Source organism: Chelmon rostratus, chromosome 21 (genome assembly GCF_017976325.1).
Source record: "Chelmon rostratus isolate fCheRos1 chromosome 21, fCheRos1.pri, whole genome shotgun sequence".
NCBI lineage: Eukaryota > Metazoa > Chordata > Actinopteri > Chaetodontiformes > Chaetodontidae > Chelmon > Chelmon rostratus.
The window spans coordinates 8755194-8767116 of record NC_055678.1 but is presented as its reverse complement, the minus strand read 5'-3'; the positions used below and the strand labels follow the sequence as shown (position 1 = coordinate 8767116).

Genomic DNA, 11923 nt, shown 5'->3' with positions numbered 1-11923 from the left:
GCGCTGAAAATTACGGAGCCACACGTGAGTGGCTGAAGATGCTACCAATCACCTCCTGCTGCCACAGACATAATAACTGCCACAACTACATAAAGGGGAGGAAGGACAGACAAGCTGAACAGCTCTTATCTCTGGTCTTTCCTGTCTGTATTTGCTCTCCTGGTATTTACTATCAGCTAAGTGCACAGCAAGTGACTTACAGCCCTGCGGCCCTACTGCAAGTTAACGCATCAATCATGGCCGGGTGGAAGATTTTACACACAGTCATCATGTAGCGTAAAACACACAGATTGTCCAAAGTGGACGCAAGTGTAGAACTACATCTGCTGTGACGTGGGTCCATCATCTGCAGCCAAGCATGCTTCATATCCGTGCAACTGTGTAAATGCTGCAGAAATGTGCATAAACTGATGCACAATGTTTTAAATTCATGGCTTTGAATAAAGAACTCGAAGCTTGCAGAATAAACACGTGATGTTGTCGTAGTGAAAACTGTTTTTTTCAAAATTTAAAGTACATTAAGGGGAATTTTAAGGATAAAACCAGAGTTCAGGAGCTTTTCTATAAAAACAACCAGACGCATAATGCATGTTATGTAGGCCTTTTAATGCATGTGGAGTGTATTTGATTTGATGACTAAGAACAGAGTTATAAGTTTATACTGTAGGTGGGATGAGTGGCTCTCAATTCTTGGACTAAACACCATGTGAGGAAGCATGGCTGCACCACTATCTGAAAAAATGCTGCTACACAAGCCAATAAAGTCTGATTAACTAGTGGTTGTTAATTTCTCAGATGCAACTGCTGCTGATACTCAAACGAGGTCTCGGCCACCAGCAGCGTTTTTGAACTCTTGCGTTATTCTCTATTTAGGAAAAGCCGCAGCTAAACTGGTTAAAGAAAGAAAAAAAACAACAACATTTTGGTGTGGAAAGAGAAATTACAGCCCTGCAGGCCCGTATGTGTTTATCTGACCTCTGTATTGTGTGTAGAATCGGAGAAGTTTCTACAGCTCAGTGACAACATGTCTGACCTCCGCGTCTTAAGCACCACTTCACTGGAAGTCGATGTACGCTCAACACTTCAAACCACTGTTTAGAAGAAATTTACGTTAGATTTGCACTCCGGTGAACTAAAGAATTCAAACACTTCAGTATGAAGAATAAAAGCTCTACAAAGACGTTCATCTTAACCTTAACAATCTTTTTTTTTTTTTTTTTTTTTTTTAGCTTCAAATCAGTGAGAATCTCTGAAATTGTCCTGTCTCAGGACCTTCCATTTAGAAAATCAGTATCTTGACATAAGACTAGCATTAAGATAGCATTAGCATTAAAATAAAATCCCTCTTTCCACTTCGTTGAAGAAAATGATTAAAAATATTCAGAAGTCTGACAGAAACTTGAGTTTCTCAGGTGGACTGTAGATTTTGTTTTAAAGTGAATTAACTGTTATCTTCTGCCTTCACTCCAAATGCTTTCATACTCTGCCTGAAACCCTTTAACTTATTACACTTAATAATTACTTAATGTTATGTGTTTTGGACTTCATATAAAAGTACTTTGTAATTCTGTTTCTCCATAGTGGAAGTCTCATCCTGCTACCTCTGCCCACTCCGCACATAAAGCTTATTTGTCATCTGAATGAAGGTTGTAATGAGAGTGTCACATGTTGCATGTATTTTAAAGCCCTCTTGAGACAAACTTGTGCTTTAACACATACACTCTGGATAAAATCGACTTGGCTAAATGTTATGCTGGATATTCCAGGTAGATTCTAGCTTTCTTCAGCATGAAACACTTGGTCACGGTGCCTAATCTTTACCTAAAACTGCAAACAAACACAACATCCCCTCCCACACTGGCTTTTGCTTCCTCATGCTCGAACTGGTTGGAAAACCGAGACACCACAAGTCCCACCGTAAAAACTCCCACAGTCGAACCAACTAAACAAGTTGAAACAAATGATAAAGACTCTGCTGCTTGGATGTTTTTTGTCATGCTGACACTGCTACCTACAAGCCACGATGTCTGCTGATCAGTGTGTAAAGGAGTGTGGAGACAAACCAGCCTGACAGAGCGAGAGCTGAAGCCCAACTAATTATCTGCTGAATTGCTGGTTTACCAGGCGTTTGTTACATGAGAGAATGAACGGCTCGAGGAGCTGAAGAACTTCGACTGGCCCCCCCCCCCCCCCTCTTATAAAGTGGTGCCTCCTTTCACTCTTTTCGAGCTGAGGAATTCCAAGAGCTTGGTGAGGCGCAAACGATTGGGAATGTGCCACTCTGACCCTCCTGGAGGAAAAAAAAAAAAAATCGTGATTAAGCGTTTTGTCGACGCTCTCGAACCAGACTGAACAACCGCAGTCCTGCAGGGGGGGTTAAACAGGGCTTCTAATGTACCCTGTGATGGCGAGAGAGGCCCTGATGAGTTTATCCACACCGAGCGAGTGATCTGCCTGCTTTGATGTCACCGCGGCTCCACGTGCGTGGCTTCGCCCTGCGGTAAGACAGTCCAAGTAATCACAGATTAATAGAGCAGGCTAATCTCATTCACAAAGAGGTCACTACTAGCAGACAGACGCCCCTCCCCCAGCCCTGCCCGAGGATTGTGGGCCGCTTGCGAAAAAGGCAAAAGGACTACAAATGGCCGATCCCCCTGAGTACATCTACTGAAGAGATCAGTAACTCACTAAATCACACTGAGTGCAGAGTTTTCTCTTTCCAGTCTGCTGCAGAGGCATTTAATATACAACAACAGGCATTATCTAAACCCCTAAACTGCTCACTTTGCTGAAATTCAGATATGTTAACTGATAAAATCAATAAACAGTTTTCCTCAGGCGAGAAGATACATATTGCTGGTGTCAATAACATCAACGTCTGTTTCTTTGAATTTGCCCCCCTAAGCTTTTTTCTTACAGAGAAATTAACAAACTAACATTTTAATCTGTCGGAGGCATTTCGCGATGAATCGATTTGTCGGAGCTACAACCTGTTTCAGCGGTAAGTTGACTGTGAACATTGATTTCCTACCGCTGAAATCAGCTCTGCCCTCCCCTCAGCGCAACTTCTGCCTTCAATTTTCTCCCATGTCCGCGAGAGGAATGTCAGATGACATAACAGAAATGTAGTCGCTCGACCACGCTGTGTGTCAGAGCCAAGACAAGTTAGGCCTGGTTAAAACGGGACACCAAATCTGATTTACTTATTAGCGCTCATCCATTGACCTGATGTCCTCTGTGGCGGACGGCCCCTGCTTGTAACCACCGGAGATCTTGCCCTCCCCCTCCCCTCCCCTGAACCACACACACTTTTTAACATGGGTTTTCAGAGCAGATTACAAGATGCATGACGCGACTGAGGAGGCCGGTGGACATGAGAGAAAGATTTGGCTTCAAATGCTCCCTGGACACTTTTTCTCTTAAGAAACACTCCCAGGGCGTGGGCTACACGAGCCCCTTTGTTAGCGGAGATAAGGAATAAACATAAGGTGGAACAGTTTCAAGCTGTCTTTATCCAGAACAATAAAAAAGCTTGTTACGCAACAAATGGCAGGCTGTCTGTATTTATGACTGAGCTGGGAATTGAAAAAAAACTTGGATCAAATCCAGGAAAACTGTCAAGAGTTGGCTAAATTAATTAGCGGTAAAACAACATTATGCACAGGACGATGTGCATGACGTCCTCCCTGCACACACTTAATCTAGTTTCTCAGATTTTTCTCGGCTTTTTCAGTCCCCTCGATGAACGGCAGACACTGACTCGTCTGTCTCTGGTGTTGGGTGGCTGACCCGCTGCCGCCATCCCACCCCTATCATGTGACTCACTCCCCTTCCCCCGTCACTCGGCAACGGCTCCGCTGGATGTCGGGGAGTGGGTCCTGCCCGTGGGGCCCCGTGGGAGTGTCGTTTAAGATCCATCTCCCATGGCTGCCGGAGAGGGCTTTCGCTCCGCCTTAACAACCTCCTCGACTGGGGCCTCCACTCCAAAGAGCTTCTGGGAGCTTTGCAGGAGAATGCCTCCTCAGTGGTTTCCATTGACTCTCTCTCTCTTCCTACAGACCTCTCCTCTCAAAATATTCATGCATATACAGGTACATAATTGTCCATGAAATGCACTTTGGGATGTTGCCTAGACTGGAGGACTTGCCGGTTTCCAAATGACTACTGTTGCAGGAAATTATTCAGACAGAGAATCAATTGGCAATCTTATCTAAGCCCATAAAGTGGGGCCTGAGATTTGGTTTAGCATTAAGTAGAATTAGAACATTTGGCAGTGTAAGTTAATTGCAGGCAGAGAATGATTCCCCTCCCGTGGCTGACACAAGAGTGACATTGCATGATTTGAAGCCTCATATTACCACATATAAAACCACGGACGCCATAAATCAGAAAAGGCAAACACAAGTGAAAATTCGAACAATATGTGCGTCTGACTTTCATGTCCTAGTCGACTTAAGGCGGCTCAGCGGAGGGGCCGAGCACACAGAAGCAATTGCACAACCCCGCTTTGCTCATAACCCAAGACAGGTGGAAACCACAAATCAAAAAACTGTAAAGGAGCACAAAATATTCCGGTTATCTTCCGAGCTGCTGACAGCCTATACATCTTCATTCCCATCGTGCTTCAGCATGCTTTTTCGCCAGCTTGATAACAACATTTAGCAGCGTACATCCGTCCCAATAATCCATCACTGTGCCGAGGTGACGGTGCTGTATGAAAACAGGGACTCATCATCACTTTTGTAGTAGTTTTTTGTCACGTGTGACAAATGGAGTATTCTGCTGTACACTCTTTGTCTAGAACTCCAGAGAAAAGCTGGGCTGCTGTGACCGAGTTTGGAAGTGAAATGCGACATGAAGAGGGCAATGCTTAATGTTCAGTCAGAGTGAAGAAGGAAAATGTATTTTGTTTAATTACTATTGTTCAACCCCCAAAAAAGGCGGTATGGCTGTTGTCATCATTTGTCTCTTTTAATCTTTCCAAAAATCCAATAAATCAGCTAAAATGTTAAATAACCTGAATTAAAACATGGCAGCGACCATTTGGTACACTTGAAATGCTGTCCAACACAGTTAAGTGTGCAGTACTTTCTGGAGTGAGAGGATCTTGTACAGTCTAGCAGCAATGGGTGGGTATTATGAAATGCTGCCAAGAATGCAGACAGGAACTTTGAGCCCGGACTGGCCAGCATGGCCAGATGGCCTGAGACGGTGGTTGAGAAAACTCTGGTCTTACCTGCTGATTTTGGAGTGAACTTGTCCCTGTTGGCAGCGCACACGGCCAGGAGCCGGTAGCCCAGGTCCAAGTCGTAGCCCTGCTGCGCTGCTACCCGGCTGACCACCTGAATACAACGACACAGCGTGCAGCACTCAGTCAGGACAGCATCTGACATTCTCTTCTACTACGGTGCAAAGTTCATTCCTACTGAGGAAACAACTGAATGAATCCTAGAAAGAGGGTCACAAGAACGCCAAGTTCATTATCAGCTTAACAGCAGACATGAGCAGGAAGTAAGTAAAGTTTGTTTGGTCTAACACCTTTCAAAGAGCAAGGTCACAAAGTGCTTCACAAGAATAGTTCCAAATAAGACCACAAGAAGAGTAAAAGAAACAAACATTAAAATGTAAGCAGCAACGGACCTTAAAACCGCACGCAGCAGCCGACGACACGAGACGCGACAGAGGCCACTTTGAATGAATGAGCCTTCAGCTGCTTTTTAAAGGCGTCAACAGACACCACAGAGCGCGAGTCTGCGGAGAGGGCGAACCACAGCGCTGGAGCCGCAACTTCAAAGACGCGATCACCTTTTTGTTTTCAGTCGAGCGCGAGGGAAAACCAGTAAGCCCTGTCAGAACAGCTCAGTGACCTGCTGGTGATATAAGGATGGAGCGGGTCAGAGGTGCACACAGGTGTCTGACCATGCCGGGCTCCACGTGTGAAAACAAGTGCTGCACTGTCCTTCATAAGTGTTATTTTATTTATTATTATTTGCATCTGCGCTTCTGTACACATGGTGACAGACCATCAAGAGATACACGTGCCTGATTCTATTCATTTGGTTGCAGAAGCTGATGAGAAAACAGTAAAATGCAGTTTTGATGATGTTAGAAATTCCTTTAAATTCCAACATCCACATCAAATGCTCATGACTTTTGTTTTTTAAAGCCAAATATTACTGCAAATTGCTATCTAGTTATTGAGAGATCCTTCTGACTTATAAGCAATAATACTGGAATGGATGCTTATTCGTCCTGTCCAAAGTGATGATAAAATGCTTTAAAGTAGCTAGACAGATTGAATACAGGCTCATCCTGGTGGTTAAACTTTTCAAAAGGATTTTGTCTTGACATTTTCTCACATTCTGACCGTTACACAAGAGTGAAGTTTGGCAGAATGAAAGACACACTTAAACTTAAAGGATGCAAGTTTATCAGTTCCATATGAGTCAGTGGACAGAAAATGCATCACGCTCCAGTGCAGCGATGCCCACTGAGAGGAAACATTAACAGAAACATCCACATGCCACAGGAGGTGATGTAAATCACCCGTATGTGGCACACACTGCTTTGATTTACCTTCGCCATTACCAGCTCAAAGGGACCCGCTCCAGACATTTAGACCTTTAGGACCTACTAAGACCTGAGCGGACCAAACGGCCTCACTAGAGACAAATTCTTCTCCCTGCCTGGGTTTTCATAGCCTGCTGTCACACTCTGAAGTTCAACACAAGCCCTGAGGTAGCACAGCTGAACACTGCTCCCTGCACCATGTCATTATCTCCTGTAAGTATAGTCTTGACGTGACACCAAAACAGAGTATGTATATCTGGCCTTTATTTATAGGAATCCCCCATTAAGCAGAAGATATATGAGTATAGGCTGGCTAATTAGAATCTAAACTTGTGAGGGACATTTCGCTAAATGGTAATTTTAGTGTAAGAAGTTACGACAAGTAGTTCTAATTTCAGGACTTAAATTGTACACGGTCAGCGCAGCTGTGGTGGTGGATTGTTTACCATACAGTAGTCACTCATTCTTTTCTGCCACATTGCTGTCACGAGGCAACTGGTGGCTTTTGCCATGATTAATGCAAGGTTTATTTTTTTGTTTTTTTTTCATGTTTGGAAAGAAAGCCAAGACCCCCAGTGTTTTTTTAAAATATCTGCTTTATTGAAAATGCAACTATCTTCCCGCCCAAGTACCTCAAAATAATATATTTATGGCAAATACTGGGGTTGTGATTGTTTCAGTGGTAGTGGCAAAGGAAAATGAGAGACAGATGTACAGATAATATATGCCTTCGCATTCAACATCTTGTTTATTTCACATACGTGAAGCTTTTGAGCTGGTTAAAACTTCTTTTTTAAAACCAAGCTATTATTTTTGTAAGTGGTTTTAAGCTACTTGTGCAATTTAAGAAAAAAAAAATCATCTTTGCTAGTATACAAAACAGACACTAATGTAAGCAAACTAACATGAAAATCAGGCCTCTATGAAACACCTCAAAACTAATAAATCCAGCGTCATTTAATGTAGCACTGTGTTGATGTGGTTTCACATCACAGCATCACAAACCTTCTTTTTTGCACTACCCTGTTATTTATTTTAATATTTGCAAATATCCATTACATCTGTACAACTACCTTGTGCAACATTACATTTATTTTACTACATATATACTTTACTTACTTACTTAAGTACTTAAGTCAAGATTATTTCTATACAATTTTTGTATATAATGTACATATATATAGCTATATATATAGTTATTTATTTATTTATTCTCCTTTTTATTCTTGCTGTCTGCAACAACAAGATCAATAAAGTTGATCTTAATAACAAGATTACAGCCATAGCATGAGGCTGCGCGAAGCTAAATGCTACTGTCAGCATGCTAACACGCTCACAGTGACAATGCTGACATGCTGATATTTAGCAAGTTTGATGCTTACCATGTTCATCCACCTTACTTTAGTGTGTTAGTATGAGATAAAAATAAGATACTAAGACTTCAGTGATTTGCCCTTTTTGCAGTGGCATACTTCACATAGCAAAAAAGTGGAATTCCAGGTGTAAAGATGTCTTAGTAACTCTTACATTAAGATGATTTAAAAGAGAAATAACCTTGATTTAAGCAGCCTTTTCCTTGCATTTAAGTTTTTTTGTTTCACAATGACCTGATTTTTAGTGTAATTTCAAGAAAGAAAGACAGTTTTGCTTCCTGCGCTGGAAATCTGTTGTTTGGTGCCATAGCAAATTTCTCTTGATGACACAATATTTAGCTGTTTGTAGAAGATTTTTTTTTCTTTTTTTTTTTGCAGTGTAGCCACCTGTCTTACATCACCAAATGGCAATGTTGAGGCAGCAGCGAGACACAAACATGCTGGCAACAGGGTGAAGTGTTTGCCATTGCAGTCGTAATTTCACAATCACATCAGATTCTCTGTGCTCCCTCCCAGAGTGGCTCACGCTAAGGTCTATACAACCCATAAACTAAAAGGAAAAGCCTTGAGATTTTCACGGCAGGAAACAAATTGAATTGGCGAAATGGAGGAAAAGGCACCTGCTGCTGCACATTAAAGCAGTAACACAAACAATCACTTGAATGGAGGGATGTGTCACAACGGTTTCACTGTGGTGCTCAAGTACAAATCTCTTGGGTTCCTTTGCTTGCTGTAGCCACGCTTTCTCTGCAGGGTTACAAATTGTACCCAACAGGAGCTATATGTATCTCTTATCTAGTGCTGGAGGCAGTTTGGAAATGTGCATGTTAAAGCACAGTATGTCCCAGGGTGACAGGTGAGTGACACTTCCGCAGTCCATCCATTGTTCTACCTGTCTGTCTCTTCTGTCTTTTGGCCCACAGTTTCCACACAGTGAGGACTTTGTTTAGTAACTCTCCAGCTTGCACTGACACAGAATAATTCAGAATAATTCCATTCTTTTGAAAGAAATGCTCAAAATCTGCCAAACGCTCACCCCCTGTAGGTTTGAAAAGTGGCTCATCTGAACAGTTTGTAGTTTGCTTTGCCTTTGTGGCGGACGGCAGCTGCAGTCGGCTCCGATTTAAAACAGTTGCAATGGATTCCAATGGTGGCCGAGAGCCACGACAAAAACAAACAAACAAACAAACCGACGTCCACAGAAACTTCTGAAAATACTAATCTAGCCCTAGTATGTTCCAGACACTCATATGTTGACCAATTTATGGCTTAAATAAACAACAGCTTGTCGTTAGCACAGTTAGCTGTTTAACTTTGTAATTCATCACCAAATTAAGCTAATATAGTTGCACAAAGGTGAACAGCTAACCGCACTAGCAACATATGCTGTGTGATCTGTGCATTGTTTGGTGGTTAAAACATATGCACTACGTTTCAAATACTGTTTTGCAGAAAATATACTAAAATATGGCTAAATGGACGGCTTCCATTGGTTGCTACTACTGTTAGCTGCTTACCTGTGTTGCACGTAACTAGTTACATTTGCTAATGTTGGTTATGGCTAATGACAATATTTGGCTTGTAAATGTGAGTGTTGGACAACAGATTACTGAGCACTCAGGTGTATATGGACATATTGGTCCTTTTTTTCCACCATGATGCTGCATGACATCCAACTGCTGTAAATCCAAGCTGCTGTCCTCTACCAAGGTGCAAGCTGCAATCTTTTCAGTGCCACCTTTTAAATCTGCAGATGGGAAGGTGATAACACAGATGAGATATTTGGTATTCCCTTTGAATACATGTCGAACATCAGATACAGCAAAAGATTCTTCAAGCTGCATGCGAATGTTAACCTCCTTTGACAGTTTAGTGTAATATTGCCAACATATGCAAACCTTCTTGATAATTACCCTGATGCATTTTGCCATTTTGGCCAAAATCATTCTTTGTTTACAGTATATGTCTCCAAACAGTCAAGCCTCTCTTCAAATGTCATGGGATACTAATAATTCAATTAATCAAAACCCCCCTGACATTTAAGTAAGGGAATTACAGGCTTTGTAAGTGTATTTCCTTATAAGGACTGATTGCTTTGTGGTTTGAGGACGACACTGCGCTCCTTTTCCTGTTCCACTGTGCCGATTTCATGAGCCACAGCACAAACTGTCACTGAAGGTGGCTGAATCGCAGTAGTTTCTACAGGGCGAAATGCTTTTTATTTTCCAGTGACCTCAGTGAGGATCAGGCAGCCAAACATTAGTTCCCTCGTATCCCTGGGGGAGTTATGGAAAGAGCAAATGTAGCACTTGTTTTAGTGCCTCTTTCATCGTCCTTGAACCTTCCAAGTGTGAGGCTGCGGAGGGGGAGGTCATGACTGGCGGCTTACCGTTAGGCATCCCATCAGGCTCTGCTCAAAGGGGCGCTGGAAAGCTCGGGGGTCGCCACACCAGTCCAGCAACTCGGTCGCTGCTGTTTGGAAATTTGCTGGATTTTGTAAGTGCTGGAGGGAGAAAAATGGGAAAGTTTGGGAATATTTTAGAGTCCAGTAACTTTCAAAGGTCACCAGGAAACAGAATACAGATTATATCTTTGTTAAGTGACCCAAGTACACATGACAGGATAAGAAATTAAGAATATTATATCATTATAGGTATAAAACACTAATACTGCAAGATTAAATACATTTGCATCATCTCCAATCTTTTCAGTATATATATATATATATATATATTTAAATAAAAAAGGACAAAAATCCAGAAGAAACAGATGTGGAGGGTGTGGTTTGACTACCCTCTTAGTTTTCTGCCTCCCTAACCCGGATAAGAGACGGAAAAGGGGTGGATGGACCCTGAGACACAAAATGTCACCAAGATATCAACCATCCCAATAATATGATAAATAATTAAAAGCACTCAGAATGGCTTAAAAAGAAAACAGCATTTTTACAACCACATTTCCAAAATGTATCTTGTTACACTTTAGATGACTTATGTTGCAGGTTTAAAGTATTAATGCGCAGGGGTTAAGGGATGTGTCCCCATCAGACTCATGCTTCCACTTCACTCTCCCCAGGTTTCTGTAGCAACGCCTCACCACTGAGTGCAATAAATCTCCATGTATGACTGCATGAATAGCCGAGGAAGCCCTTATTTCACCAGCCGGCCCTGAGCTGCGCTGTGACTTTATCTGACAACAGGCTCCTTGACCTACAGGCACCCCTTTATGCTATTCATTCCCCAACTGGAGCCAGCAGCCCACTCGCTAACCCTGTTGTCTGTCTTGCTGTAGAGCAGCAAAGGAAACTGAAAAATGGACCTCTCTGGGTCGCCGCATCAGACTCACTGTTGGTCATTTCTTCTCTAAAAGCTTTCAAACCTCAATATGAGTCACTTTATACATAGAAGAGCGGACACACCACCTCAGCTCTGCAGTAATCTATTGCCTTTGGAGAGATAATGCACACAAGCCTTTGCAGTACAAACCAGGAACAATTGGCTCCCACTCCACAGCATCAAAGGTAAATAGAGAGGTTTGTCAGCCTAAAGTGAATGGCTGCCTTCTTAACACGTCTGTGTGCTTTGATTTCACTGTCAGGGAGAAAGGGAGAAGAGGAAGTGACAGCGGTTCAGTCACTACCTCGCAGTGCTTTTTTCTTGTTTGCTCTTTAGGGGGCAGCAGAGGTCAGGATTTGATAAGGCAGCTTTCATATCAATTTACAAAGCCAGTGTTTGACAAGGTCCGGATGAAACCAGTCTTGTTTATTTTATGCTCTGTCTGAGACTGTTCCCCACTCCGCCAACACGTCTTTGTTGAGGGGAGACTAGGACGGGACGTGGTGGGGCTACTGAGCATGTAAATTCTACTGGTGGATAAAGTCTCCTGGAGAAACACACACATCCACAGATGCTAAATTTAGATGAATCTGGAAGCTAGACAACACACGCAATCAGTGCACCATGGATGGAGAGGGGGAGGAA

General features: G+C 42.6%; 1 protein-coding gene across 2 annotated transcripts in view; it reads right to left on the bottom strand.

The window, feature by feature from the left end:
- LOC121624762 (zinc finger MIZ domain-containing protein 1-like) overlaps positions 1 to 11923 on the bottom strand; it is a 115763-nt gene that overhangs the window by 26907 nt on the left and 76933 nt on the right. For both annotated transcript variants that reach the window (XM_041962630.1, XM_041962632.1), the window contains exons 4-5: positions 10333 to 10446; positions 5237 to 5342 (exon numbers count right to left, since the gene is read on the bottom strand). In XM_041962630.1, coding sequence (XP_041818564.1) covers positions 5237 to 5342; positions 10333 to 10446 — 220 coding nt within the window. The remainder of the gene's footprint in view (positions 1 to 5236; positions 5343 to 10332; positions 10447 to 11923) is intronic.